The sequence below is a fragment of the Corvus moneduloides genome, unplaced genomic scaffold (genome assembly GCF_009650955.1).
Source record: "Corvus moneduloides isolate bCorMon1 unplaced genomic scaffold, bCorMon1.pri scaffold_110_arrow_ctg1, whole genome shotgun sequence".
NCBI lineage: Eukaryota > Metazoa > Chordata > Aves > Passeriformes > Corvidae > Corvus > Corvus moneduloides.
In genome coordinates, this window is record NW_022436877.1 from 44771 (window position 1) to 70650 (window position 25880).

Genomic DNA, 25880 nt, shown 5'->3' on the forward strand with positions numbered 1-25880 from the left:
CTCCCAGTGCTCCCAAGTATCTGGAATATTTGTAGGGACTGGTGAGATCCTGGTACTGGTTTTTACTGGTCCTTTACTGGTCTGTACAGGCCCGTACTGGCTTGTGCTGGTGTTTTACTGGTCCCATACTGGTCTGCGGAGGCTCATGTGGGCCTCTACTGGTCTGCACTGGTCTGTACTGGTCCCTGGCCCTCCGTTATTCCAGTAATTCCACCCTCGCGCTCCTCCCAGTGGCTCCCAGTTATCCCCAGTTCCATTTTATCCCCCCCAGTCCCCCCCCAGTCTCTCCCAGTCCCCCTTTAGGTCCTCCCCAGTCCCTCCCAGTGCCCCCTTTAGCCCCCCCAGTCTCTCCCAGTGCCTCCCAGTCCCTCTCAGTCCCCCCCCGCATCCTGCGGCCCCTCCCTGGAAGTGCGGGAACAAAGGCGCCTTTCCTGTGGGGGGGGAGGGGCGGGGCCCCCCCCGCGACCCCCGCGACCCCCGCGGGGGAGGGGCGGCCGCCACCGACCCCGAACGCGCCCGAAGCGCCCCAAAAACGGCCGGGACCCCCCGGACCGCGGGAAACACCGAAATCTGGGAACCCCAAATCCCTGGGACCCCTCCGAGAGATTTTGGGACCCTCCAGGAGCTTTCGGGACCCTCTGGATTTTTGGGATCCCCCCGAATTCCCGAGACCCTCCCAGATTTTTGGGTCTCCGCGGATTTTTTGGGACCCTCCGGGAGTTTCTGGGGTCCCCCCAAGTGTTTTTGGGACCCTCCTGATTTCCTGGGAGTTTTTGGGAACCTCAAAGGATTTTTGGGACCCTCCGGGAGTTTCTGGGGTCCCCCCCAAAGAGATTTTGGGACCCTCCGGGAGTTTTTGGGACCCTCCTGAATTTTTTGGGGATCCCCCAGGAGATTTTGGGACCCTCCGGGAGTTTTTGGGACCCTCCTGAATTTTTTGGGGATCTCCCAGGAGATTTTTGGGACCCTCCAGGAGTTTTTGGGACCCTCCTGAATTTTTTGGGGATCCCCCAGGAGATTTTGGGACCCTCCGGGAGTTTTTTGGACCCTCTGGATTTTTGGGGACCCCCCAGGAGATTTTGGCACCCTCCAGGAGTTTTTGGGACCCTCTGGATTTTTGGGATCCCCCCGCGTTCCTGAGACCCTCAGGGGTTTTTGGGATCTCCCCAGGATTTCTGAACCTCGGATTTTTGGGACCCTCCCCCCCCGGGGATTTTTGGGATCTCCTGAGAGTTTTTGGGACCCCCCCGGATTTCGGGGCCCCCCGGCCATGGGGCTGTGGCTGTTCTGGCTCTGGGTCCCCCTGGGGCTGGCGGAGGAGGGTGAGTGACACCCCCGGGATTGGGGAATGGGACCCCCGGGACCCCCGGGATGGGGGACAGGGACCCTCGGGACCCCCGGGATTGGGGAATGGGACCCCTGGGACCCCCGGGATGGGGGAATGGGACCCTCGGGACCACCGGGATTGGGGAATGGGACCCCTGGGACCCCCGGGATGGGGGAATGGGACCCTCGGGACCACCGGGATTGGGGAATGGGACCCCCGGGACCCCCGGGATAGGGCACAGGGACCCCGGGACCCCCGGGACCACCGGGATGGGGGAAGTTCCGGGAATTCCGGGATTTGGGGACTTCAGGGACCCTCGGGACCCCCGGGATGGGGCACAGGGACCCCGGGACCCCCGGGATGGGGGACAGGGACCCCGGCACCCCCGGGATTGGGGAAGTTCCGGGAATTCCGGGATTTGGGGACTTCAGGGACCCTCGGGACCCCCGGGATGGGGCACAGGGACCCCGGGACCCCCGGGATGGGGGACAGGGACCCCGGCACCCCCGGGATTGGGGAAGTTCCGGGAATTCCGGGATTTGGGGACTTCAGGAACCCTCGGGACCCCCGGGATTTGGGAAGTTCCGGGAATTCCGGGATTTGGGGACTTCAGGAACCCTCGGGACCCCCGGGATTGGGGAATGGGACCCTCGGGACCCCCGGGATGGGGGAGGTTCCGGGAATTCCAGGATTTGGGGACTTCAGGGACCCTCGGGACCCTTTGGGGGGTTCAAAGACCCCTGGAATGGGGGGGGGCGCAGACACCTGAGTCCCCCTGGGATGGGTTTGGGGTCACTGGGGAGGGAATTTGGGGTCCCGGGGGGTCCCGGGTGTTTGACCCCCCCCCCCCGCCCCCCGCCAGAGACGCTGCTGGACACGCGGCTGGAGACGAGTGACCTGCACTGGACTGTCCACCCGCAGGGGGAGGGGCAGGTGCGCCACGGGGGACACGGGGGGACACGGGGGAGGGACAGGAGGGACACGGGGGGGACACGGGGGAGGGACAGGAGGGACACGGGGGGGACACGGGGGAGGGACAGGAGGTCACCACCGCGCTCACCTCCCGTGTCCCCCGTGTCCTCCCCGTCCCTCTGGTCACTGTGTCCCCTCCATGTCCCCCCATCCCGTGTCCCCCGTGTCCCCTCTGTGCCCCCTGTCCCCCGTGTCCCCCCGTGTCCCCCGTGTCCCCCGTGTCCCCCACAACCCCGTGTCCCCCTGTTCCTGTCCCCGCTGTCCCCCTGATGTCGCTGTTCTGTGTCCCCCGCTGTCCCCCCGCTGTCCCCAATGTCCCCCCTGTCCCCAATGTCCCCCTGTCCCCGCTGTCCCCAATGTCCCCCCCGTCCCCAATGTCCCCCCTGTCCCCAATGTCCCCCTGTCCCCCCTGTCCCCAATGTCCCCCCTGTCCCCAATGTCCCCCAATGTCCCCCCTGTCCCCAATGTCCCCCAATGTCCCCCCTGTCCCCAATGTCCCCCCTGTCCCCAATGTCCCCCAATGTCCCCAATGTCCCCCCCGTCCTCCCGCTGTCCCCCCTGTCCCCAATGTCCCCGCAGTGGGAGGAGCTGAGCGCGCTGGACGCGGAGCTGGGCGGGGCCGTTCGCACCTTCGAGGTTTGCTCGGGGCGGGGCCGGCCCGGGGCCCCCCCGAACGGGCGGGACCCCCCCCAGCCCGGCCGGGACCCTCCCCCCCAGAACAGCTGGCTCCGGTCCCGCTGGGTCCCCCGCGGCGCGGCCACCACGGTGCTGGCCGAGATCCGCTTCACCGTGATGGCGTGTGACAGCCTGGGCAGGACACGGGGGACACGGGGGACACGGGACGGGGACAGCGACAGGGACAGGGACAGCCTGGGCAGGACACGGGGGACACGGGGGACACGGGACAGGGACAGGGACAGCCTGGGCAGGACACGGGGGACACGGGGGACACGGGGGACACAGGACAGGGACAGGGACAGCTTGGGCAGGACATGGGGGACACCTGGGGACAATGACACACCTGGGGACACACCTGGACACGCCCCCGGACCCGCCCCTGGCAACAGCGATGCCCTTGACAATGGCGGTCTCCACGGCAACAACCCCAAACCCCCCAATCTCCTTGGCAACGATCCTGACAACCACCTCGGTCTCCGTGGCAATGGCATCCACAGCCTTCATCTCCATGGCAACCACCCTGATGCCCTCCGTCTCCAAAGCAACGACCCCAAAGACCACAATCTCCATGGCAACAACCCCAAAGACATTGATCTCCGTGGCAACCACCCCAACGACCACAGTCCCCTTAGCAATGACCCCGATGACCTCAGTCTCCATGGCAACGACCCCACGGACCCTGATCTCCATGGCAACGACCCTGATGACCTCGATCTCCATGGCAATGACCCTGAGGACCACTATCTCCATGACAATGACCCTGATGACCTCAGTCTCCATGGCAACAACCCCACGGACCCCGATCTTCATGGCAACGACCCCAAACCCCTCGATCTCCATGGCAACCACCACAGCTCCCCCTCCCCGCCCCCTCCCGCCCTGCGCCCCCCCCGCCGGCCCCGCAGCCCCCCCGGGCCCGCCCGGCCCTGCAAGGAAACCTTCGGGGTCTTCTACCACGAGTCGGACGCCGACACCGCCACGGCCACGTCGCCGCCCTGGATGGAGAACCCCTACGTCAAGGTGGACACGGTGGCGGCCGAGCACCTGGCGCGGCCCGGGGGTGGCCCGGGGGGGCCGCAGGGCCGGGTCAACCGCAAGGTCCTGCGGCTGGGCCCGCTGAGCCGCGCCGGCTTCTACGTGGCCTTCCAGGACCTGGGCGCCTGCATGGCGCTGCTGTCCGTGCGCCTCTTCTTCCGCCGCTGCCCCGCGGCCACTGCGCGCCTCGCCCGCTTCCCGGCCACCGTCCCCGCCGAGCTGGTGGCCCCCGTGGCCGGGGCCTGCGTGGCCGGAGCGGTGCCGGCCGCGGAGGGGGTGCCGCTGATGTACTGCCGGGAGGACGGGCGCTGGGCCGAGCCCCCCGCGCTGGGCTGCGTCTGCGGGGCGGGGATGGAGCCCAGCGAGGGCGCGGGGTGTCGGCGTGAGTTACGGGGCGCTTGGGGCGTCTGAGGGATTTTTGTGGTGGTTTTGGGGTGTTTGGGGTATTTTTTGGGGTGGTTTTGGGGTGTTTGGGGTGCGGGATGGGCACTAGGCCGCGACCTGGGCCTGGGGTGCCTTTTTTGGGGTGTTTGAGGGGGTTTTGAGGTGTTTTGGGGTGTTCGGGACATGTTTGAGGGGTGCTTTGGGGGTGTTTGAGAGGTTTTTGAGGCGTTTTGGGGGTGTTTGAGGGGGTTTTAGGGTGTTTGGGGTGCTGGAGGATGGACGCTGGGCCGAGCCCCCGGCCTGGGCTGCGTGTGCAAGGCGGGGATGGAGCCCAGCAAGGGCGGGGGGCGTCGGTGTGAGGTTTGGGGTGATTTGGGGTGTTTGAGGGGTTTTGGGGCTGGCTTGGGGTGTTTAGAGGGGTGGTTTTGGGGTGTTTGCAGTGTTTGAGGGGTTCTTGGGGTGGTTTTGGGGTGTTCGAGGGTGTTTTGGGGGTGTTTGGGGGTCCTGGGGTGTTCCCGGTGACCCCTCCGTGTGTCTCCCCCCTCTGTCCCCAGCCTGTCCCCCCGAGACGTTCAAGGCGGAGCCGGGGGGGGGGTCGGTGCCAGCCCTGCCCCCCCCAGAGCGAAGCCCCCTCCCCCGGAGCCCCCTCCTGTCCCTGCCGCCCCGGATTCTTCCGAGCTCCCGGAGAGGGACCCCCGGATCGCTGCTCCGGTGCTGGGGGGATCTGGGGGGATTTGGGGGGTTCTTGGCCAGGATTTGGGGGAATTTTGGGGATTTTTGGGGAGGTTTCTGGGGGCGTTTTAGGGGAGTCCTGGGGGGAATTGGGGCAGGGGTCTTATAGGGGCATTTTGGGGGGAAACCTGAGGGGTCCTGGGAGGATTTGGGGGGTCCTGGGGGGGGAATTTGAGGGGGGATCTTGGTGAGGATTTGAGGGGGGGATTTGGGGAGCACTGGAGGGGGCATTTGGGGGATCCTGGCTGGGTTTCTGGGGGTCCGAGGGGGGAATTTGGGGGGGTCCCAGGGGGGAATTTGGGGGGGTCCCACGGACGATTCGCCCCTGACCTCCCCCCCTTTTCTCCCCCCCCAGCCCCCCCCTCGGCCCCCCGCGCCTTGGTCGCCCATGTGAACGGGTCAGCTGTCCGGCTGTCCTGGAGCCCCCCGCGGGCCGGGGGGGACCGGCCGGACCTGCGGTACCACGTGGGGTGCCGGGGGTGCCCCCCCCCCCCCGCGGGACCCCCCCCTCGTGCGGGCCCTGCGGGCCCCTGGCCTGGGCGCCCCCCCCCCAGGGGCTGCGGACCCCCGCGGTCAGCGTGGCCGGGCTGCGGCCGAGGGTCACCTACAGCTTCAGGGTCAGCGCCCGCAGCGGGGTCACCCCCCCGGGCCCCCCCGAGCCCCCCGCGGCCGAGATCAACATCACGGCTGGGGCTGACGGTGAGACCCCAAAAAAACCCGAAACCACCCCAAAAACATCCCAAAAACCTGCTCAGGACCCCCAAAAAACCCCACCTGGGAGCTCCAAAAACCCTGAGACACCCCCAAAAACTGCCTGGGAATCCCAAAAAATCTCCAACCCCCCCAGGAATCCCAAAATCCCCCGGGAACACCCCAAAAACCTGCCCTGGAACCCCCAAAATCCCCCCAAACCTCCCGGGACCCCCCCAAATTCCCCCAGGGACCCCTAAACCCCCCCAATAAACCCCAAAACCCACCCGGGAAGAGCCCTAAATTCCCCCAAAAACCCCCAAAAACCCCAAAATAACCCCAACCCCCCCCCCAGTGCCGCCCCCCGTGTCCGACGTGGTCCGGGTCGGGGGGGGTCCTGGGGGGGTCACTCTGGCCTGGCCCAGCCCGCCCCCGGGGCCCCCCGGCCCCCCCCGTGCTGGACTACGAGGTCAAGTACTACGAGAAGGTGGGGAGGGGGCTTGGGGGGCGATTTCGGGTGGTCTGGGGGGAATTTGGGGGCATTTTGGGGTCGTGGGGGGATTTCGGGAGGTTCTGAGGGGTCGGGGGAGAGTTTGGGGGAATTTGAGGATTCCTGGGGGTTTTTTGGGGGGGCATTTGAGGTTTTTAGGGGGTTTTGGGGGGGATCTGGGTTTTTTCTGGGTTTTTTTGGGGTGGGATTTGGGGTTTTTAGGGGTTTTTGGGGGGTCTGGGGTTTTTTGGGTTTTTTTGGGGTGGGATTTGGGGTTTTAGGGTGTTTTGGGGTGGGGTTTGGAGTTTTTTGGGGTTATTTTGGGGAGGCATTTGGGGTTTTTAGGGTTTTTTTTGGCGGGGGTTTGGAGTTTTTTGGGGTTGTTTTAGGGGGGGGATTTGGGGTTTTCAGGAGGTTCCTGACCCCCGCAGTTGGGGGGCGGGGAGGGGCCCCCCCAGTTCCTGAAGGTGCCGCGGCCGCGGGCGGAGCTGGGGGGGCTGCGCCGGGGGGGCCTCTATGGGGTCAGGGTCCGCGCCCGCTCCGAGGGCGGCTACGGCGACTTCGGGCCCGAGACCACCGTGAGCGCCCCGGGCAGTGGTGAGACCCCAAAACACCCCCAAAACACCCCAAATACCCCCAAAGACCCCAAAAGACCCCAAAATCCCCCCCAAATACCCTAAACCCACCCCAAAATACCCCAAATCCCCCCAAGACCACCGTGAGCGCCCCGGGCAGTGGTGAGACCCCAAAACACCCCCAAAATACCCCAAAATACCCTAAACCCACCCCAAAATACCCCAAATCCCCCTGAGACCACTGTGAGCGCCCCGGGCAGTGGTGAGACCCCAAAACACCCCAAAAATACCCCAAAACAGCCCAAAAATACCCCAAAAACCCCATACCACCCCAAATGCCCCCATCGTGAGTGCCCCCGGCAGCAGCGAGGCCCCAAAACACCTCAGAATACCCCAAAAATACCACAAAACCACCCGAAAAAAAACCAAAAATACCCCCAAAACACCCCAAAATATCCCAACCCCCCAAAAAAACCGCAAACCCGCCCCTAAAACTCCCCAAGACCCCCTAATTCCCGAGACCCCCCCCCGAATCCTTTGATGCCCCCAAACTCCCCCCCCCAAAAATACCCCGGAACACCCCGAAAATACCCCAAATCCCCCCAAAACGACCCCGAGCCCCCCCTGACCCCCCCTTTTCCCGCAGAGGGGTCCCGGGGGGGTCCCGGGGGCGTCGTGGCCGGAGCCGCTGCCCTGGGGGGGCTCCTGGTGCTGGCCTTGCTGGGGGGGGCCCTGGCCGGCCTCAGGTGAGGGGGGTCTGTGGGGGCTCGGGGGGGTCCTGAGGGATCCTGAGGGGTTTAGGGAGAATTGGGGGGGGTCCTGGGGGTCCCAAATGGGTCCAGGGGGTCTCTCGGGGTGGGTTGGGGGGCATTTGAGGGGTCCCAGGAAGGGTTTTGGGGGAATTTGAGGGGGTTCAGAGGGGTCTGGGGGAATCCCAGGGTGACTCTGGGGGGATTTGGGGGTTTCGGGGTCTCCTGGGGGGATTTGGGGTGGATTTAGGGGGGTTTTGCGGGGTTTTGGGGTCTCTTGAGTGGCTTGGGGAGGGTTTGGGGGTGGATTTGGGGGGGTTGGGGTGAATTTGGGGGGTTTGGGGGGTCTCCTGAGGGGGCTGGAGGGGTTTGGGGTGGACTTGGGGGTCTCTGGGGTGGATTTGGGGGATCTCTGAGGTGGATTTGGGGTCCCTGGGGGGGTCCCCATGCCCGTGTCCCCCCCATCCCCGCAGGCGGTGGCGGCTCCGGACAGAGAAGCAGCGACATGGCCCCGGCCCCACCCCTGGGGGGCTCGGTAAGCGGGACCCCAAAATGTCCCCAGATGTCCCCAAAAGTCCCCCGGTGTCTCCACGGGGGTGGGGGGTGGCAGCGGGTGACTCCAGGTGACCCCAGATGACCCCAAGTGACCCCAGGGTGACCCCGGGTGATCCCAAGTGGCCCCAGATGACCCCAAATGACCCGGGGTGACTCCAGGTGACCTCAGGTGACCCCGCGCCACTCAGCTGACCCCAAATGACCCAGGTGACCCCGGGTGACCCTGGGTGACCCCGGGTGACCCCGCTGTCCCCCGCCAGGCGGGAAGCTCTACATTGACCCCCTGACCTACGAGGACCCCGAGGTGGCCCTGAGGGACTTCGCGCAGGAGATCGACGTCACCTGCGTCACCATCGAGGAGGTCATCGGCGCAGGTGGCACCCGGGGCACCCCGGGAGCTGTTCAGGGGCGATATCGGGGGATTTTGGGGTCTCGCAGGTGTCCCACCTGTCCCAGCTGAATTCGGGTGGCGTTTTGGGTGGATTTCAGCGAATTTGGGGAGGTTTTGGGGTGGTTTTTATGGGATTTAGGAGTCTCACGAGTATCTCACCTTTCCTGGGTGGTTTTTGAGTGGATTTATCAGGACTTTGGGGTCCCGCAGGAGAATTCAGGGAGGTGTGGGTGGTGTTAGGGAGGTTTTAGGGGTCTTTAGGGGGGTTTGGGTGGCTTTATTTGGTTTCTGGGTGGTTTTTGGCTGGAATTATCGGGATTTCGGGGTCCCCCAGGCGAATTCGGCGAGGTGTGGCGCGGCCGCCTGTCCCTGCCGGGCCAGCCCGAGGCCGAGGTGGCCGTGAAGACCCTCAAGGGGGGCGCGGGCGAGCGGCAGCGCCGGGAGTTCCTGCGCGAGGCCGCGCGCATGGGGCAGTTCCGCCACCCCAACGTGGTCCGGCTGCGCGGAGTGGTCAGCGCGGGGCCCCCGGCCATGATCATCACCGAGTTCCTGCTGCACGGCGCCCTGGACGCCTTCCTCAGGGTGGGGACAGCGCTGGGGACATCGGGGACATTGGGGACATCGGGGACATCAGGGGGCTTGGGGGCATATTGGGGACATTGGGGACATTGGGGACACTGGGGGCACTGGGGACATCAGGGACATTGGGGACATCAGGGACATCGGGGACATTGGGGACATATTGGGGACATTGGGGACATTGCGGACACTGGGGGCACTGGGGACATCGGGGACGTTGGGGACATTGGGGACATTGGGGACATTTGGGGACATTGGGGACGTTGTGGACGTGTGATGTCCCTGTCCCCCCCCAGGGGACCCTGTCCCTGCTCCAGCTCACGGCCACGGTCTGTGGTGTCCGCGCCGTGTCCCTGCCGTGTCCCCACGGTGTCCCCTTGTCCCCAGGGCCGGGAGGGGACGCTGTCCCCGCTCCAGCTGGTGGCCATGCTGCGCGGGATCGCGGCTGGGATGCGCTACCTGGCCGAGGCCGGCTTTGTCCACCGGGATTTGGCCGCCCGGAACATCCTGGTGGACGCTCACCTGGTCTGCAAAGTGTCCGACTTCGGCCTGTCCCGGGCACTGGACGGGGACAGGGACAGTGACCCCACCTACACCAGCTCCCTGGTGAGATCCCGGGACCCCCTCGGGACCAGGGTTTGGGGGGATTTGGGTGGGTTTTGGGGCCTCACTGGTGTCCCACCTGTCCCTGCTGAATTTGGGGAGGTGTGGGTGGTTTTAGGGGGGGTTTGGGTGGGTTTGGGTGGATTTAGGTGGTTTTTGGGGTCTCATGGTTTCGTGTCACCTGCCCCCCTGGACATTTGAGGCCACCAGGGGGGGTTTGGGGTTTCCCAGGGGAGTTTGGGGTTTCCTGGGGGGTTTTGGGGTCCCCCTGACCCCCCCGTCCCCCCGAGCCAGGGCGGGAAGATCCCGATCCGCTGGACGGCCCCCGAAGCCATCGCGTTCCGCACCTTCACCTCGGCCAGCGACGCCTGGAGCTACGGGATCGTCATGTGGGAGGTGCTGAGCTTCGGGGAGCGGCCCTACTGGGACATGTCCAACCAGGACGTGAGTCACCCCGAAATCCAGGATCCCCCGGCCCTCCCCAAAACCCCCAAATTTCCCCAAAATCCCCAAATGCACCCAACTCCTCCCAAAATCCCTAAGTTCTCCCAAATTTCCCCCAAAACCCAGGACACGACAAGGTGCTGCCATTCAGGGACGTGTCCAACCAGCACAGGAGTGACCCCAAAATCTGGGTCCCCCAGACCTTCCCAAAATCCCCAAATTCCCCCAAATCCTCCTCACCTGTCCCCAGGTGATCAAGGCCTTCGAGCAGGACAATTGTCGCTGTCCCCCCTCACCTGTCCCCTCACCTGTCCCCTCACCTGTCCCCAGGTGATCAATGCCATCGAGCAGGACTACCGGCTGCCGCCCCCGCCCCGCTGTCCCCCGCCCCTGCACCGCCTGATGCTGGACTGCTGGCAGCGTGAGCGCAGCGCCCGCCCCACCTTCCCCCACATCGTCCGCGCCCTCGACCGCCTCATCCGGCGCCCCGAGAGCCTCCGCGTGGCCCCCCCGGACCCCCACGGGTGAGCTGGGAGCAGGGGGGCGGGGAGGACACACCTGGGGGGCGCTGGATGCTGGGGTCCGCTGGGAGGGTCTCGGGGTACCAGGACTTTTTTGGGGTTGGGGTTGTGGGGTGGGCGGGGCTGACACGGAGCACCTGAGTTCGTGGGGGGGGTGCCAGGACACCGGAGTTTGGGGAAGGGTGTCCCCAGGATGTGGCTCTGACCCCCCCTCTGTCCCCGCAGCTCCTCCCCGGCCTGCCTGGAGCAGCGCGGCGCCCCCGGGCCCACTTCCCCCGGGCCCGCCCCCGCGGCCCCCCCCGGGCCCTCGGTGGGGGAGTGGCTGCAGGGCCTGGGGCTGGGCGGGTACGAGGAGCCGTTCCGCAGCGCGGGCGTCACCGGGCTGGAGCTGCTGCCGCGGCTGCGCAGCGAGTACGGGGGGCTGGGGGGCACAGATGGTGGGGGGTGATGGGGGGCAGGGCTGGAGCCGCAGCGAGGGAGGGGGTGGGGAGGCTTTTGGGGGACTGTGGGGGGCGCAGGGACCCCACGGTGACCCCCGTGTGTCCCCCCAGGGACCTGCTGCGCATGGGGGTGACGCTGGCCGGGCACCAGCAGATGATCCTGGAGGGCGCCCAGAGCCTGCGGAGCCCCCACAAAGGGGACCCCCAGTGCTGACACCGCCCCCGGCCCCGCCCACGGCAAGATGGCTGCCAGGGACCGGCGCTAAGGGACTCAGCTGGCTGGGGGAGGAAGATGGCTGCTGGGAAAATATGGCCACCAGGACAATATGGCTGCCATTCCAACATGGCTGTCATTCCAAGATAGCCACCAGGACAATATGGCCACCAGGACAATATGGCTGCCATTCCAACATGGCTGTCATTCCAAGATAGCCACCAGGACAATATGGCCACCAGGACAATATGGCCGCCAGGACAATATGGCTGCCATTCCAACATGGCTGTCATTCCAAGATGGCCACCAGGACAATATGGCTGCCGCTCCAATATGGGCACTGTTCCATTATGGCTGCCAGGACAATATGGCCACCAATCCAATATGGCTGCCATTCCAACATGGCTGTCATTCCAAGATGGCTGCCATTCCAAGATGGCCACCAGGACAATATGGCCACCAATCCAATATGGCTGCCATTCCAACCTGGCTGCCAATCCAATATGGCTGCCATTCCAACCTGGCTGCCATTCCAACATGGCTGCCAATCCAATATGGCTGCCATTCCAACATGGCTGCCATTCCAATATGGCGCCGCCTGCCAATGACCCGATGGGCGGGGCCTGGATGGGGGCGATCCAGGGGGCGGAGCCTGCGAGGGCGTGGTCACCAACGGGCGTGGTCCAATCACGAGTGGGTGGTGCCAGCGTGGGCGTGGTTGGGTGGGCGTGGCCACCACTGGGTGGGGCCTCCGGTGCTTTTATTGAACCTTTCTGTCCCCAATTCCGGGCGGCAGCCAATAAACGCAGCCAGTGCAAATGGGGGGGTGGGGCCGTGCCCCCGCTGTCCCCAAGGTGTCCCCAAGGCCACCACCGAGCTCCCCGGTGTCCCCATCGGCCCCAAGGGTCCCTTTTCTCCCCACAGTCCCGAGTGTCACCAAGGGCCGCCCCGATCCCGAGTGTCCCCGTGGCTCCCGCTGTCCCCAAGGTCCCCTTTGCTGTCCCAAGGGCCACCCCGCTCCCAGGTGTCCCCATAATCCCACGTGTCCTCCCGGTCCCTGCTGTCCCCAATGTCCCCAAGGCCACCCCAGCTGTCCCCAAAGCCCTCCCTGTCCCCGAAGTCCCCAACGCCCCCGTGGTCCCCGATGTCCCCACTCCCCCCCATGTCCCCGCAGTCCCCGTTGTCCCCGAGGCCGCCCCTGTCCCCAAGGTCCCCGCAGTCCCAGCTGTCCCCGGCCAGCGCTCCGGCCGTGCCGCGCAGGGTCCAGGCCAGCAGTGCCAGGCGCAGGCGGGCACTGTCCCTGCGTGTCCCCGCTGTCCCCAGCTCGGCCACCAGCGCGGGCAGCGTGTGACCCCCCCGGCCCAGCAGGACATGGCGGAACGGGGTGACCAGTGGGGACACGAACGGGGACAGCAGCGACGCCTCGGCCTGGGGGGACAGGAGGGGACGTGGTCGGGGGACAGGGGAGGGACACGGTCAGGGGGACAGGAGGGGATGGGGACAGGGAGGGGACAGGGTCAGCGGGACAGGGAGGGACATGGGGACAATGGGGGCATCAGGGATGGGGGGACAGGAGGGGACACGGTTGGGGAGGGGACACAGGGGGACCGGGAGGGGGCAGGGATGGGGACAGGTGACAGTGCCAGGTGTGCCGCGGGTGACACACCCGCGACAGGTGACACGGAGGGGACAGAGGGGTGGCACAGGTGACAGAGGGGACACTCACGGCCATGAGCCGCGCATTGAAGCCGCGGTTGAGGCGCTCGTTGGAGCTGTCGGATCCCGACATGTCGCGACGGAGCGAGGCCGCCGCGCGCACCACGCCCCCCCTGGCCGAGGACAGGCACTGCAGGGACAGGCCCCGCGCCTGCCGGGGCGGAACCGTTGTACTGGGACGGACTGGTTATACTGGGTTATACTGGGTTATACTGGGTTGTACTGGGATGGACTGGTTCATACTGGTCTGACCCAGAGAGGCACCAGGTGGGACAGCAGTGAACCCCCAGTGCCACCCCACGTGCCCCAGTGTCCCCCAGCACCCTCCCAGTGCCCTCCCAGTGCCATACTGGTCTGTACTGGTCTGACCTGGAGCGGGGCCAGCTGCCGGACCAGCTCATCCCCGAGCGCACCAGGGTCCAGGGGCAGCCGGGGGTCGTGGCCCAGGCGCAGCAGGAGCTGGGCGGCCACCGCGGCCACTGCCCGGGCCACGGCGGGCAGCCGCCCCCGCAGCCGCCCCCCCAGGCGCCCCAGGGTGTCCTCGCGGGTCCCCAGCGCCGCACGGGAGCCACCGGGCACGGCCTGCGGGGGACAGGGGGACACAGGGGTGGCACAGGGACACTCGGGGACACTCGGGGGTCCCACCTCATCGAAGCCGAGCTCCAGCGCCGGGACCCCCGCGGCGGCCGTGAAGGGAAAAGCGCCGCAGTCAGGGGACAAGGGGCGGACCCTGCGGGGACATGGGGGGGGGACAGGGGTGGGACAGAGGGACACGGGGGGTGGGACACGGGTGTCCGCGGTGTCCCCGGTGTCCTCACTCACACGTCGCTCTCCCAGACCCGGCCCGGCCGCGTCAGCTGCTCCAGGAGGCTTTTCCCGGCCTCGTTCGGGCTCTCCACCTTTTTTTGGGGTGTGGGGGGTGTCCGGGGTGATTGGGGGGGCGGCCCCTCCCCCACAGCCCGCTCTTCCCCCACCCCTGCCCCCGCCCCTCCCCCACCTGCTCCAGGGCGCTCTCGATGAGATTGACCAGGGTGGGGCTGGTCCTGACCACGAACCGCTCGGCCCCTGTGTGGGGGAGGGGAGAGGTCAGTGGGGTCAGCGGAGTGGGGGAGGGGCGGAGACACACCCCCCCCCCCAAATGCAGGCTGTGGGAGGGGGAGGGGCGCACCCAGCACTGCCTGGTCCAGGCTGATGTAGGCGGCGACTTTGGTGTGGAGGAGGTCGGGGTAGCCCTGGGGGGGCCGGAGGGGTCATTGGGGGGGTCACTGAGGCCACCACGGGGTCATCGGAGGGAGTCGCGGTCACCTCGAGCCACTCGGTTGCCCCCAAATGTCCAAACTCGCCACCATCCCAGCTGACGAAGAGCAGTGTCCGGCGGAGCTGGAACCCTGGGGGAGGGGTCCGGGGGGGGTCCCAGAGGGGTCCGGGGATCACTCGGAGGTGAGGGAGACCCCCACCAAAAGTGGGGGACACCCAGGAAACGCAGGGAAATCCCCTCCCCCCCCATGACCCCCCCATTTGGGCCCCCTCCAGATTGATTCCCCCTCCCCCACCCTGGGGACACCCTCGGAGTCCCCCCCTCAATTTGGGATCCCCCATAACTCCCCAGGACCCCAAATTCCCCAATTTCAGCACCCCTACCCAAACTGGAGAGCCCCAGCCCCGCCCCGGCCCTGCCCCAGCCACGCCCAGCCACGCCCCCTCACCCTCTCGGCCAATGGCGGCGAAGAACCGGGCGAGCTCCAGCAGGAGGGCGGTGCCCACGCCCGAGGCCGCCGCCCCCGGCCCCAGCGAATCGCGGCGCGCCCCCACGATGACGTAACAGTCTGGGCGGGGCCAGCATCAGGGAGGCCACGCCCCCTCTGGCCACACCCAAGCACCTGTCCCACCCTTTGGCCCCGCCCATTTCTTTCCCCACCACACCCCCACGGACCACACCCCGTTTAGCCACACCCCAAATGACCACACCCAAATGACCACACCCAGTTCAGCCACGCCCATCCACCTCCATTATCGCCATTGCCTCGCCCTCCTCTGGCCCCGCCCCTCCCCATGACCACGCCCATGTTGTGACCACTCTGACCACGCCCCACAATGACCCTGCATTGGCCACATCCCAAATGACCACACCCAAATGACCACACCCAGTTTGGCCACATCCCAAATGACCACACCCAGTTATGCCACATCCCAAATGACCACACCCAGTTTGGCCACACCCCAAATGACCACACCCAGGTGACCACGCCCAGTTTGGCCACATCGCAAATGACCACACCCAGGTGACCACCCCCCCATTCGGCCCCGCCCCTCACCGGGCTCGAGCCGCCCCCGCAGGGCCCCGAAGACGCTGGTGAGGGTCCCGGGCTGCGTCCCCCCGCCCACGCTCAGCTGCAGCCGCCGCTCCCCCGGGCCGGGCAGGAACCGCAGGGACCCCCCCAGGCCCCGCCCGGGCGGGATCCAGTGCGGGGGGGCTCGGGGACCCCCCAGGACCCTGAAATGGGGAGGGGGAGATGGGCTGGGGGGGTTGGGAACCCCAAAACGCTGAAATGATGGGGGAGATGGGTCGGGGGGGATCTGGGGGAGGTTTCAGGTTCGAGGGGGTCCCAGATTTTGGGGAGGGGTCCCAGATTTGCGGGTCTCAGATCTGAGGAGGAGTCTCCTGTACCGCAGCAGCCGCGCGGCCGTGCCGGCGCTCACGGGGTGGACGGGGATCGGGGGCGATCCCGGGGGGGTCCCGGGGGGAACGCGGCCGCTGAAGGAGGGGAACCCCCGGCTGAAGGGGTCCCCCGGCCCCTCCTGCACCTGTGGGAACACATCAGACCCCGACCCCTCCCCAAATTACCCCCCTCCAGACCCCCCCGGACCCCCCAATCACCCCCAGGCTCCTCCGAGCCCCCAACCCCCGCCCAGCTCCCCCCAAATTCCCCCAGAACCCCCAGATCTGACCCCAAGACCCTCAGAAACCTCTCCCACCCCCAAAACTGACCCCAGCGCCCTGGAATCCCCCCAAATCCTCCCCAAATCCCCCTAGGCTCCCCCAGGCCCCCCAATGTCCTCCCAGCCCTCTGGAATTCCCGATTTTTTCCCCCAGTGTCCCCCTCAGGACCCCCCAGGAACCCATTGTCCCCCCCAATGTCCCCCCAATGTCCCCCCAGCCCCTCGGAATCCCCGATGTCCACCCCCAACCCCTCAGACCCCCCGAGATCTCCCAATGTCCACCCCAGACCCCCCAATATTCCCCCAGCCTCCCCTACTCACGTGGATGGTCACAGCCGTGTCCCCCCCCAGCCCAGGACCCCCCCCAGGTCCGGCCGTGTCCTGGGGGTCCGGGTACAGCAGGACCCCCACGGCCCCTGCCCCCGCTGCGGCCGCCACCTGCGGGGGGGGACATTGGGGACATCAGGGACCCAAATCCGCCCCTCCGCCGCCAAATTTGGGGGCTCAACTTTAGGGTTGGGGTCTCCCCCTCACAGCCCCCCCAGTCTGAGGGTCTCACCTTCTGGGCAGGGCTGCCCCTCCCCAGCCGCAGCAGCATCAGGTGACCCCTGGCTGAGACCCCCCGGGCCCGCAGCTGGGCCAGGTCCTGGGGGCGGCCATAGTGGCCGTAAACCAGCCCCCCCTGCGGGTCAGCGGTCAGTGGTCATCAGTGGTCAGCGGTCGGGGGTCAGGGGTCAGGGGTCAGCGCTCACCGTGGCGTTGCCGGGGGCGCTCCAGGCGCAGAAAGCGTCGGGGTCAAGGGGGAGCCGCTCGAGCTCATCCCCCTCTGGCCCCACCCAGCGCAGGGTCACCTCGCCCCTGGGGTCAAAGGTCACAGGGCCAGGGTCACCCAATGAGCTCTGACCACCCCAAATGACCCCAGGGACTTTGACCCCCTGAACCCCCCATGACGCCCCAGGCCGCCCGAATGACCCCCAGACCCCCCCATTACCTTATCGGGAGGGGGAGGGGCTGCGGACGGCTCCAGGCCTGGGTCAGCCCCGCCTCTGCCAGGGCGCTCAGCACCGATTGGGCCAAAGCCCGGCCACGCCCCGAACCCGCCCCGTGCGGCCCCGCGCTGACCTCCCTGCGGACAGGGGCACAGCGGTCAGCGGGCAGGGGTCAACGGTCACAGCGGGGGTCACAAAGGGTCACAGGGGGTCACATACGGTCAGTGGTCAGTGGTCACTCACAGCACCCAAGGAGGACTCAGGTGGTGACAGGGCGGTCAGTGGTCAGTAACAGTCAGTGGTCAGTAATGGTCAGTGGTCACTCACCGTACCCAGGCCTCCACCCGCTCCTCCACCAGGTGGCGCCGCAGCAGCTCCCGCAGGCGGGGCCGGGGGGGCGGAGCCTCTGCGCTGCCCCCGCCCCAAACACCATCGGGGGTGGAGCCTCCAGCCAGAGGCCCCGCCCCTGCAGCCCCGCCCCCACACGGGGCGTGGCCAATCCCAGCCACCAACAGCCCTGGGGGCGGGGTCACAGAGGGGTGGGGTCACAGGGGGAGGGGCTGGGGCAATGAGCGGTCATGGCAGTCAGTGGGGGTCACTCAGAGGGTCCTCGGGTGGGGGGGTCACTTGGGGGGTCACCTGGGGACACGGGGGGACACTGGGAGGGCTCACTGGGGGTCACTAGGAGTCAGTGGGGGGCTCACTGGGGGTCACTGGATGTCTCTGAGGATCACTGGGTGGTCACTCAGGGATCACTGGGGCTCACTGGGGCTCACTGGCGCTCACTGGGGGTCACTGGGGGTCACTCGGGGATCACTGGGGGTCACTGGGAGTCAGTGGGGGGCTCACTGGGGGTCACTGGACGTCTCTGAGGGTCACTGGGGGTCACTCAGGGATCACTGGGGCTCACTGGGGGTCACTGGGGGTCACTGGGAGTCAGTGGGGGGCTCACTGGGGGTCACTGGACGTCTCTGAGGGTCACTGGGGGTCACTCAGGGGATCACTGGGGGTCACTGGGGTTCACTGGGAGTCAGTGGGGGGCTCACTGGGGGTCACTGGACGTCTCTGAGGGTCACTGGGGGTCACTTGGGGATCACTGGGGGTCACTGGGAGTCAGCGGGGGGCTCACTGGGGGTCACTGGACGTCTCTGAGGGTCACTGGGGGTCACTCGGGGATCACTGGGGTTCACTGGGAGTCAGTGGGGGGCTCACTGGGGGTCACTGGACGTCTCTGAGGGTCACTGGGGGTCACTCAGGGGATCACTGCGTGGTAAATGGGAGTCACTGTGCGGTCACTGGGTGGTCACTGGGGGTCACTCGGTGGTCCGTACCCAGCAGGAAGGCGGTGGCTGAACCCAGGGCCAGAGTGGCCAAGGGGTGGAGCCAGAGGCGTGGCTGGGGGCGTGGCTTGCGCCTGGGGCGGGGGCGGGGCAGCTGCACCGTTGGCTCCGCCTCCTCCTCCTCCTCCTCCTCCTCCTCCTCCTCGTTCTCCCCCCGGGGGTCCCTGTGCCGGGAATAGGACACGGGACCCCCCCCGGGGGACTGCGCCCGCGGTCAGGGGGCTCGGGGGGGCTTTGCGGGGTCCCCGAAGTTGGGGTCCCTTTGGGGGGGTCCCGGACCGCCCGATTTTGGGATGGGGGCTTTACCCGTGCACGGAAGCAGCGCCTGAGGGTCTCCATCGGGGGTCGGGGGGAGTCCCAGCGGATCCCGGGAGTCCTGGGGGGGTGGGGAAGGGCCCGGGGGGCCGGGGGGTCTCAGGAGAGTCCCGGGGGGAGTTTCAGGAGGGTCTGAGGGGGTCAGAGCGATTTGGGGGCCTCAAGGGGGGTCTCGAGATGTCCCAGTGGGTCCGGGAGGGCTCGAGGGGGTCCCCAGAGCGTTTTGGGGTCTTTGGGGTGGGTCCTGAGGGTCCCCAGGGGTCCCAGTCCCACCCCCGCCCAAAAGGACGGACTTTGGCCCTGGCCGGGCTTCGCCCCTGCCCAACCCCATCCCTGTCCCGCCTCCAACCCCAAAACCCCCCCAGATCCCCTCGTGGTGACTCCCAAACCTCTCAAACCCCCTCTCATCCCCCAAAACCCATGAATTCCCCCCAAAACTCCCCAAAATCCCGGCCTCCCCCCGCTCCCGCTCACCCGCGGCTGCCGGACCCGCTGTGGCCCCGCCCCCACAGGTGCGAAAAAGCGGCGTGGCCCAGGTGTGGCCTGGTCGGGAAAGAGGCGTGGTTTGTAGGGAATGGGCGTGGTTTGTAGGGAATGGGCGTCGTTTGTAGGGAATGGGCGTGTCCAGGCAGTGTTTGATGAGGGCGTGGCCGGGGGCGTGGCCGAGAGCGGCACCGCCAGGTCCTGGCGCCCATTGGCCGAGCCGGACACTGACCGGGGAGTTTTGGGGGGGTCCAGGGTTTCAGAGGGTCAGCGGGTGTTAGGGGGGGGTCCCGGAATTTGGGAGCCGCAGAGCTTGGGAGTTGCGGAGTTTGGAGGTCACGGAGTTTGGGGTGCCGGGAGATTTGGGGGTCCCGGGGGGTTTGGGGGTCCCGGAGCATTTGGGGGTCCTGGATTTGGGGTCGGAGGCGCAGCTCTCATAAATATTCTCGTGTTTGCATTAAGTTACATGGGGGGGTTCAGGGGCGCTGTCTCCCCTGAGTGACAGCTGTCAATCAATCGCCCGCAAGGCCTGGGCAGCCCAGGGCGCTCAGGCGGGAGGAGGATGATTGACAGCTGTCAATCACCTGCCGGCACGTCCAACGTGCCGGGGGGAGAGGAGGGGGTGCTGTCGAGCGACGGCTACTGATGCTGATGATTGACGGCTGTCAGTCCTCATGATTGACAGCTGTCTGGGCTGTTGATTGACAGCTGCTGCTGTTGCTGGTGACTGACAGCTGACAGTGCTTGTGATGATTGACAGCTGTCAGTCCCGATGATCGAGGGCTGTCTGTGATGATTGGCAGCTGTTGATGATGACTGACAGCTGCTGATGACCAGCAGCTCTCTTTGTTGATTGACAGCTGTCGGTGATTGACAGTTGCCGACTGTGAGTCGCCGCTTTACACGATGATTGACAGCTGTTGGCGGTGACTGACAGCTGTCTCCGGCAGTGATAGACGGCCCGGTCACCTGGGGCAGGCGTCGGCCAGGAAGAGCCGGACCTTCCCCCGCAGGAAGCGGCTCAGGACCCCCAGGAGCCGGGGGAGGGTCCGGACCCGCACCGGGGCGGGGGGCGGGGGGGGGGGGGGGGGGGGGGGGGGGGGGGGGGGGCGGGGTCAGGGGCCTGCCAGCGACCCCTCCCCGGACCCCCCAAAAATCCCAAAAATCCTACCGGACCTCCCAAAATTCCCCCAAAACCCCCAAACCCAGACCAGAGCAGGGCAGGCCCCACCAGGAGCCCCCCAAAACCCCCCAGAACCCCCCGAGCCCCCCAGACCGCCCCATGATTGTCGCAGAACCCCCCGAACCCCCCCCAAACCCCCCCAAAACCCCCCAAACCCGCCCGTACCGGCGCGGGCAGCCCCCGCAGCAGCCGCGCAAGACCACAACCCCCCCAAACCCCCCAAAAATCCCCAAAAACCCCCCAACCCCCCCCCAAAACCCCCAAACCCGCCCGTACCGGCGCGGGCAGCCCCCGCAGCAGCCGCGCCAGGCTCCGCGCGGCCCCGTAGGCGCGGTCGAGGCTCGGGCGCACCCGGGGGTCCCGGAGCAGCTCCCGCGCCCGCAGCACCGCGGCCGCCAGGGCCGCCTGGCCCCCGGCCACCTCCTGCGCGCGGGACCCCGCCTGGCGACACGGCGGGGGTCAGGGGACAGCGGGGGACACCCCCTTCTCCCCGGCTTTTCCCTGGTTTTTTCCACATTTTTTTCTCGATTTTTCCCCCTCCATCCCTCCCCATTTCTCCCCACTTCCCCCAGTTTCAGCCCATTTCTCCCGGTTCCTCCCCATTTTGCCCAATTCTTCGTTTTTCTCTACATTTTTTTCCTATTTCCCGCCCGTTCCTCCCAGTTTCTCCTCATTTCACCCAACTCTGCCCTGCTTCCTCCCCCTATTTTTCCCATTTCCCTGGATTTCACCCCATTTCTCCCCGTTTCTCCCTGATTCTGTGCATTTCTCCCTGGTTTTCCCGAATATTCCCCATTTTCTCTCATTTCCCCCCATTTCTTCCCAATTTCACACAATTCTGTCCCATTCTCCGCCCCCCCCGCCACCCCCTTTTTGCCCATTTCGCTGGCTCTCCCCCCATTTTTCCCAATTTCCCGGGATTTCCCCCCATTCCCACTCACGTCCAGGCTCCGCCAGAGGTTAAAGTTGACGCCGGGGTCGGGGACGGCCACGGGCTCGGGGAGGTCACAGTGGGGGCCACACCCAGCCTGGGAGGGACACACGCGGTGACACCCCCGCCACGACCCCGCGGGGGTCCCTGAGCCCTCCCTGGGGCCGCCCCGGTGTCCCCAACCCCTCCATGGTGTCCCCAACCCCCACTCAAGGAGCCACTGTGGTGTCCCCAACCCCTCCGGGGGTCCCCGTGCCCCCACTCTTGTCTCCAACCAGTCCAACATCCCCAGGGTGTCCCTCCCACGATGTCCCTGTGTGCCCAAGCCCCCCCGGGGGTCCCGATCCCCCCTCATCACGGCCCCCCCGCCGTCCCCGAGCCCCCCCCGCTGTCCCCGTGTCCCCTCACCGCCCCCCGCTCGGCGTCGCGCGCCTCCAGGATGAAGCGTTCGATCACTCGGGGGTCGCAGAGCGAGGGGGGACCCTCGGGGGGGGGCTGGGGGCGCCCCGGGACCCCCAACAGCAGCAGCAGCAGCGCGCACAGCCCTGGGGGGGGCATGGGGGCGGTCAGGGACCCGCTGGGGACACTGGGACAACTGGGGACAACTGGGGAGCCCCCTCCCCGCGGGGATAGGGAGGCTCGGGACCCCCCGATCCGCCGGGATCCCCCAGACCCGGGACCCCCGGGATACCTGGGTGCCTCCCCCCCCCACCGAGTGCCTCCCCTCCCGCCCCCAAGAACGTCCCCAGGGACGTCGGGGACTCCCCGCCCACCTGGTGACCTCAGGGACCCCCGAGTGACCGGGATCCTCTCGGACACCTGTGACCCCCCACCCACGCGGTGTCCCCAGGACCCCCCACCCTGCTGGGAGCGCCCCCCACCTGTGTCCCCGCCAGACACCTGAGCGCGCCGGACACACGTGGGCACCCCTGGACCTCCGACCCCTCCCGGCCACGCGGGTCCTCCACGCCCCCCCGAGACCCCCAAACCCCCGGCGACACGCGGGTCCCCACCCGGGTGCCTGTGGCCCCCCTCGCCCGGTTCCGCCGCACACGTGGGTGTCCCCACCCTGCCCCCGCACACCTGGATCCCGCCCGCACACCTGGGGCACTCCCACCCCCCTCCCCGCGATGTCCGAGCCCCCCCCCAACCCTGCGCGGCCCCCCTGGGACCCCCCCCTCTCACCCGCCGCCCCCATCGCCGGCTGCTCATGGCACGGGGGTCCCTGGTGGCCCCGGGGCTGTGGCCGTCCCCGTCCCGCGTCCCCCGGCCCCGGCCCCGGTTAATGTTTGATCCGAGGGGCCGCGGGGCCGGAAGGGCCCTTGGGGGGGGGGGGTTTCCATCCGCTCCCCCCTCGCCCCCCCCCAGACCGTCGAGGAAAAGGCCGCGCCGGCCGCCGCACGTCGGCCCCTGGCCACGGGCCACCCCCGGCCCCGGCCACGGCGCCGGCCAGGCGGGGGGGACACGGCGGGGGGGACACGGGGATGGAGAGCTGGGCATGGAGGGGTGGGAATGGGGGACATCGGGGGGACACGGGGGGGGACACGGGGGTGACATGGAGATGGGGACCTGGGCATGGAGGTGTGGGAACAGGGGGACACGGGGGGGGACACGGGAGGACAGGGGGACGGGGACCTGGGCACGGAGACGAGGAATCGGGGATGAGGGTGGGGGGACAGAAGTGGGGACAGGGCGACCCGGAGTTGGGGAGACACGGGGACAGGGATGGGGGGACAGAGCTGGGGACGTGGGACACGGGAAAGCAGGATGGGGGGGACACGGGGACAGTGTCCTGGGCACGGAGGTGCGGGATGGGGACGGGGGCGGGGGGACACGGGGACCTCGGGATGGCGACAGAGGAGGGGACACGGGGACGGGGGCACACGGGGATGACAAAGTGGGCGTGGAGACGCACGACGGGGACGGTGACATCGGGATGGGGGGACAGGGATGGGGACACAGACACGGGGACACGTGGCTGCGGGTGAGGGGACACGGCCGCTGGGATGGCGCAGGGACACGGGGACACCCCCGCGGGGCCGTGGGACCGCGGTGACACGCGCGCGGTGACACACGCGCGGTGACAAGGGGACGCGCCAGGCCGGGGGATCCCGGGATCCCTCGGGCCGGCGGAAGCGGCCGAACAATGGGGCAGCGTCACTGTCGCCGTCACTGTCCCCGTCCCCAGCGCCACCGCGGCCCCGGGGGCGGCCCCGGGGACCGCCGCGGCCGGGAGGGGGGACACGCCGAGGGGAGGGGACGCGGCGGATACGGGGGACTCGGGAGAGGAGCCGGGGGACCCAGGTGACACGGGAGGTGACACGGGGGACCCGGGAGGTGACGCGGGCCCCCTGCCAGGCCGTACGTGCGGCTCCGCACAGCCTGGCCGCGGGTCCGGCGCCAGCGGGGCCAAAGGGCACGCGGGGGCGGGGGGACGGCGACAGTGACGTCACCAACGCCGTCGGGTCCCCCCGTGACACCCGGGTGTCCCCCGTGGCACCCCAGTGTCCCCCCGGCAGGGACTCCCTGGGAACGAGGGCTGCACGCCTGGGGGTCCCCCGGGGCACCTGGAGTCCCCTCTGGTCTCCTGCCGCTCCCCCGGGTGCCTGGCGGTCCCTTTTGTCACCTGGGTGTCCCTTCTGTCACCTGGGTGTCCCTTTTGTCACCTGGGTTCTCCTCATTTTCCCACCCCCCGTGGACGTCTAAGTGTCCCCAGTGTCACCTGGACCCCCGCCCCACATCACCGAAGTCCCCACATTTCCCCCCTGGGGTCCCTCCTTGTCACCTGAGTCCCCCTCGTTGTCACCTGGACTCTCTCCCTGTGCCCCCCCTCCCATCCCCCATTGTCACCTGGGGGTTTCCTGTCCCAAATGTCACCAATGACGCAGAGGAAGCCCCAGCCCAGCCCCCCCAAATCCCCCCAAAACCGCCCAAGACATCGCTGCTGCTGCCACCGGCTTTATTTTGGTGTCACGTCCCCGTGTCTCCCCCGAACCCCCGAGGCTGCTGCACTGGGGGACTCAGGGTGACATCGAGGGGTTCGGGGGCATCCTGGTGGCCCCAGATCACAGTGGTCCCGACCCGTTGGTGGCAGCTCAGTGGCCTCGAGCCATTGGTGGCATCGTCCGTGTCCCCAAAACGTCAGTGGCTCCAGGTGACAGCGTCCCCGTGGCCATCAGTGACTCGTGATGGCCTCAAACTCTTGGTGGCATCTCAATGTCCCCAAGTCCTCGGCGGCTTCTGGTGGCCCCAGCTCAAGGCGGTCTCTATCCACGGGTGGCCCCGGTGGGTTTTGGTGTCCCCAGGGTGTCCCCAAGACTTTCCGTAGGGTCCCCGCAGCCCTGACAGACCTGGGAGACTCCTGGGAGGAGGGCTTTGGGGTGTCCCCGTGACAGTGATGGAGCCCAGGACACCTGGGGGGCCCCCCGCATTTTGGGGACCCCCACAGACTTCGCGGGTGGCCTCGAAACCCTCGGGGAGCCCCCCAGGACTTTGGGGAACCCCCCCTCCCCTCCTCTGGGAGCCCCCCCAAAACCTCGAGAAACCCCAGGTCTCGGGGAAGCCTCCCAGGAGACCCCCCCTCAGGCGCAGGGGGCCTCCCTGCAGAGTCGGATGTGAATGGCCGAGTTGTGCCGGGGGGCGTCCCCGTCCTCACCGTCCCCGTCCCCGTCCTCGTCGCCGTCGCCCCGCGGCGGGGGGGCCCCGCGGTGGCCGCGGGGGGGCCGCAGGGGCACGGAGGAGGTGCTGGCGTGGAGCCGCAGGGCCCCCCCGGCCCCCGCCTGCAGCTGCAGCGCCAGGTTGATGGCGCGGGGCACGGCCAGGCCCAGCCCGTGCAGCCGCAGCTCCCCGGAGCCCCCCCCGGGACCCCCGCCCGGGGCCAGGAGCCGCTGGCAGCGCCGCAGCTGCGCCCGGAAGTCGGAGCGTGACGTCACGAACACGTCATTGGTGCCGGGCCCGGCGGCGGGGGGGAGCCCCGGGGGGGGGCGGGGGGCCGGGCCCCGGCGGCGGCGGCGGGAGGGGGGCCCGGGGAGCCCCCCCGGGGGAGGAGACGGAGCTGCGGGGCGGCCCGAGGACATTCTGGGGGGGGAGGGAAACGGGGAGGGGGCGTCAGGGGTGGATCCCGAGCCCCCCGGGACCTGCCCCACTCCCAACGCCCCCAGGGACCCCCCCCCGACCCCGTAACCACCCCCAGACCCCCTCCCCCGAAGCCAACCGTGACCCCTCCCCCGAAACCAACGGCGACACCCCCGGGCCCCCTGTAGCCCCCCCAAACGCCCCCTGGGATCCCCCAAACACCCCCTGACCTTTGATCCCCCCCAAAGACCCCCGGGAACCCCCCCCGGTCCCCCCCCCGTCCCCACCTCGCGCGTCCCGCGCCGCCGCCGCTTCCGCTCCGAGGCCACGCCCCCTCCGGAGCCACACCCACAGCAAACCGCGCCCCGCCGCGCAGCATTTTTGGGGGTTTTGGGTCTTTTTACGCCGAACGCGGAGGGGCCCCCTCCCCTCGCACGCGCTCCGCCCCCCCGAATCCGCCATTTTGGGGCTTTTATTCAGCAAAACCTTTTATTCAGCCCTCCCCCCGCAGTGGGCACGGGGGGATCGGG

At 68.0% G+C, this 25880-nt stretch overlaps 4 protein-coding genes across 4 annotated transcripts; 1 reads left to right on the forward strand and 3 right to left on the reverse strand.

Annotated features, from left to right (window-relative positions):
- The first annotated feature begins 396 nt into the window (after positions 1-396).
- EPHB4 (EPH receptor B4) lies at positions 397-12201 on the forward strand. Its single transcript, XM_032097754.1, has 18 exons — positions 397-1322; positions 2190-2260; positions 2879-3175; positions 3266-4394; positions 4951-5107; positions 5484-5827; positions 6174-6305; positions 6740-6905; positions 7033-7145; positions 7530-7629; positions 8106-8167; positions 8448-8561; positions 8913-9160; positions 9545-9763; positions 10055-10204; positions 10535-10728; positions 10951-11136; positions 11277-12201. Exons 1-18 carry the CDS (start codon positions 1271-1273, stop codon positions 11377-11379), a joined length of 3837 nt encoding a protein of 1278 aa, XP_031953645.1. The 5' UTR covers positions 397-1270; the 3' UTR covers positions 11380-12201.
- A 111-nt stretch (positions 12202-12312) lies between these two features.
- On the reverse strand, positions 12313-19389 carry TFR2 (transferrin receptor 2). The gene is made up of 19 exons (XM_032097755.1): positions 19154-19389; positions 18671-18740; positions 18356-18566; positions 17352-17541; positions 17027-17161; positions 16788-16893; positions 16595-16717; positions 16357-16473; positions 15764-15900; positions 15411-15589; positions 14802-14921; positions 14401-14483; positions 14264-14327; positions 14093-14160; positions 13918-13994; positions 13741-13825; positions 13465-13677; positions 13106-13246; positions 12313-12807 (listed from the first exon to the last, which is right to left on the reverse strand). Exons 1-19 carry the CDS (start codon positions 19372-19374, stop codon positions 12313-12315), a joined length of 2835 nt encoding a protein of 944 aa, XP_031953646.1. The 5' UTR covers positions 19375-19389.
- A 205-nt stretch (positions 19390-19594) lies between these two features.
- EPO (erythropoietin) lies at positions 19595-22554 on the reverse strand. The gene is made up of 5 exons (XM_032097756.1): positions 22462-22554; positions 21685-21821; positions 21287-21373; positions 20622-20786; positions 19595-20241 (listed from the first exon to the last, which is right to left on the reverse strand). Exons 1-5 carry the CDS (start codon positions 22472-22474, stop codon positions 20128-20130), a joined length of 516 nt encoding a protein of 171 aa, XP_031953647.1. The 5' UTR covers positions 22475-22554; the 3' UTR covers positions 19595-20127.
- Positions 22555-24218: 1664 nt separating this feature from the next.
- POP7 (POP7 homolog, ribonuclease P/MRP subunit) lies at positions 24219-25803 on the reverse strand. The gene is made up of 2 exons (XM_032097764.1): positions 25638-25803; positions 24219-25353 (listed from the first exon to the last, which is right to left on the reverse strand). Exons 1-2 carry the CDS (start codon positions 25727-25729, stop codon positions 24858-24860), a joined length of 588 nt encoding a protein of 195 aa, XP_031953655.1. The 5' UTR covers positions 25730-25803; the 3' UTR covers positions 24219-24857.
- Positions 25804-25880: the final 77 nt, after the last annotated feature.